The sequence below is a fragment of the Penaeus monodon genome, chromosome 30, assembly GCF_015228065.2.
Source record: "Penaeus monodon isolate SGIC_2016 chromosome 30, NSTDA_Pmon_1, whole genome shotgun sequence".
Lineage (NCBI taxonomy): Eukaryota > Metazoa > Arthropoda > Malacostraca > Decapoda > Penaeidae > Penaeus > Penaeus monodon.
The window spans coordinates 16,021,308-16,023,579 of record NC_051415.1 but is presented as its reverse complement, the minus strand read 5'-3'; the positions used below and the strand labels follow the sequence as shown (position 1 = coordinate 16,023,579).

At 35.1% G+C, this 2,272-nt stretch overlaps 1 protein-coding gene across 6 annotated transcripts in view; it reads right to left on the bottom strand.

Moving 5' to 3' along the window:
* LOC119592560 (early endosome antigen 1-like) overlaps positions 1-2,272 on the bottom strand; it is a 107,753-nt gene that overhangs the window by 3,886 nt on the left and 101,595 nt on the right. For all 6 annotated transcript variants that reach the window (XM_037941434.1, XM_037941436.1, XM_037941433.1 and 3 more), the window contains 3 exons: positions 1,810-1,996; positions 894-1,076; positions 44-199 (listed from right to left, as the gene is read on the bottom strand). In XM_037941434.1, the coding sequence (XP_037797362.1) occupies positions 44-199; positions 894-1,076; positions 1,810-1,996 (526 nt within the window). The remainder of the gene's footprint in view (positions 1-43; positions 200-893; positions 1,077-1,809; positions 1,997-2,272) is intronic.

The following is a 2,272-nucleotide window of genomic DNA, read 5'->3' as shown; positions in this document are numbered from 1 at the left end:
CACATTTTGCAAACCATCTCTTAACATATGTGAAATTACTTACCCTCAATACATGGTCAACTGTGGTAGTGAAGCGCCTGTTGCTTCGCTGAGCTTCAACCTGAGCCTCTCGTAAGGCTGCCAAGTCTTGGGAGTGCCTCTCACTCAGCTCACTAATGCGTCTGTCTCGCTCAATAACACTCTGACGTAGTGATGCCACCTTTCAATGAAGAGTATCCATTGTGTTACTTCTAATTCACTCAGAAATCATCAAATTATTTAAAGCCTCGACTTGGACCCCTCTAAACATTTCTGAATATTTTAGCTGCCTTGGAAATGAAGTTGAGTAAAACCAAATCAATGAATGACATATTTGTGTAGGAAGAAAACAAGTATATACAACTGCCAAAAACTGCAATTTCACTGCCAGTTAATAAATGTTGACAATTTTGAAGAAGAAGAAAAAAGAAAAAAAGTTGTGAACAGAATTCAAGTCTTTTTAGAAATGAAGTATTTCATAAAAATGCATCTGAGTTTTGCAGTTATAAGGATTAACCCCCTATCCACTCAAACTTAATGCCAATGAGTCAGCACAATATAAATTACTAAATATTATTCAACAGCTTAGGAATATGCAACTTAAAAATAAAAGATCCAAATATATCATTTATTTAAGGTTAGATATTCAGGATGGAGTGAAAATCTTAAGATCCTTGCTTCTCCTTCATTTTTTTTTTTTTTTTAATACTAAATTCAATGAAAATTGACACATAACATGCATAGACTTGTTTGACTGATACTACAATGTTTTTATCTCAAAGGGTCAAATTTAAAATACCTCCAACTGATTACTAAACTTTCTTTTTCTTTAACACTCCAGTAATTCTACCAACCAGACAAAAGAAAACAATTACCTTATCATTGAGTGTTGCAACTTCCTGGAAGTGGGTTGCCTCCGAGACATGGTTGGGAGGAGCTGGCCCCTGAGCAGACGACAGGGAAGCTAGCGACTCGGCCAGCTGTTTCTCCTTCTCGTTGTGCAGGGCTTCCAGGTGGCGGACAGTCGTGCCCAAGCGCTCAACCTCCAATTCCAGTTTCTGTTTAGCGGGAAAAATTGTCTTTATGCCATTCAGCAGAAATTATCATTCACATTTGTTTGAAAAAGAGAGCTTGTGAGTTGCCATTGTAATGACAAATTAATTAATTATTAAGAAGTCCCCACACACTGGCCAGATATTAGTTAATCTGAATTCTAACAGGATATTTTGTAAATAGACAACTTTAAGTGCATGTGCAAATTTTCTACATATTAAATGTGCATCTGAAATACACATATGTTAACTAATGCTACAAATTTAATACACAAAGTTTGCACAGTGCAATGCTTAGGATCAGACGTGAGAAAAATAAAAATGAACCATGATGTACACTAAGACTACAAACAAGAATCTTTTCATCATATATTACTCACATTGTCCTTTCCAGTTTTACAAACCATTATTGATACGAATTATTAACTATTTTTAAAGCCATTTTAAAGCAGGACTGTAAACTCAGCTATACGTAATGCTTGAATCGAGGCCTAAGACAATTGGTCTCCTCAGTGTTCTACAATCTAGTGAGCAACTACTACTTACTTTTGCCCACATTGTTGGCTGAGAGCAAAAAATGCCTCTTAAGCCCATATCCTTTGTAACTGTATATGTATTTACAAACACCCAACCCAATTGACTTCTTAAGATCTAAATTATTATTTTTAAAAGTCATTTGCAGCATATCACTTTCCTATTCCTAGTCAAGAAAAAAGTTGGAAACATTTTATTTCCTTACCTTAACCTGTGATTCATAATCAGCATTATAAAACTCGTTTAATTTCTGATTGGCTACCTCCAAATCACGTGAAACAACCATCAGCTCACGCTTAGCACGAGCTTCTGATCGGTTAAGGTTTTCATAGTCTGAGTGTTGTTGATCAATAACTTGCTGTTGAGATCGAATCTGATTGCACAGGCGTTCACTGGAACAGATAAAACACACAAGTAAAATAAATGCAATACTATAACAGTGATATATTCATGAAGGAAACTTACTATATAGTTGATGTTGATGCCTTAAAAAACTGAGGTATGTATATCCTTTCTATAATATGGAAAAATCTTTAGATCAACTGTGTCAGCGAATGCAAAGGAAATCCTTTTCTGATACCACATTCAAGAGTAAAAGTGATATATCAGCTTTTATGAAACAAAGGGGAAAATGAAAAGGAAGAACATTTAAATATATCCCTCCTTCA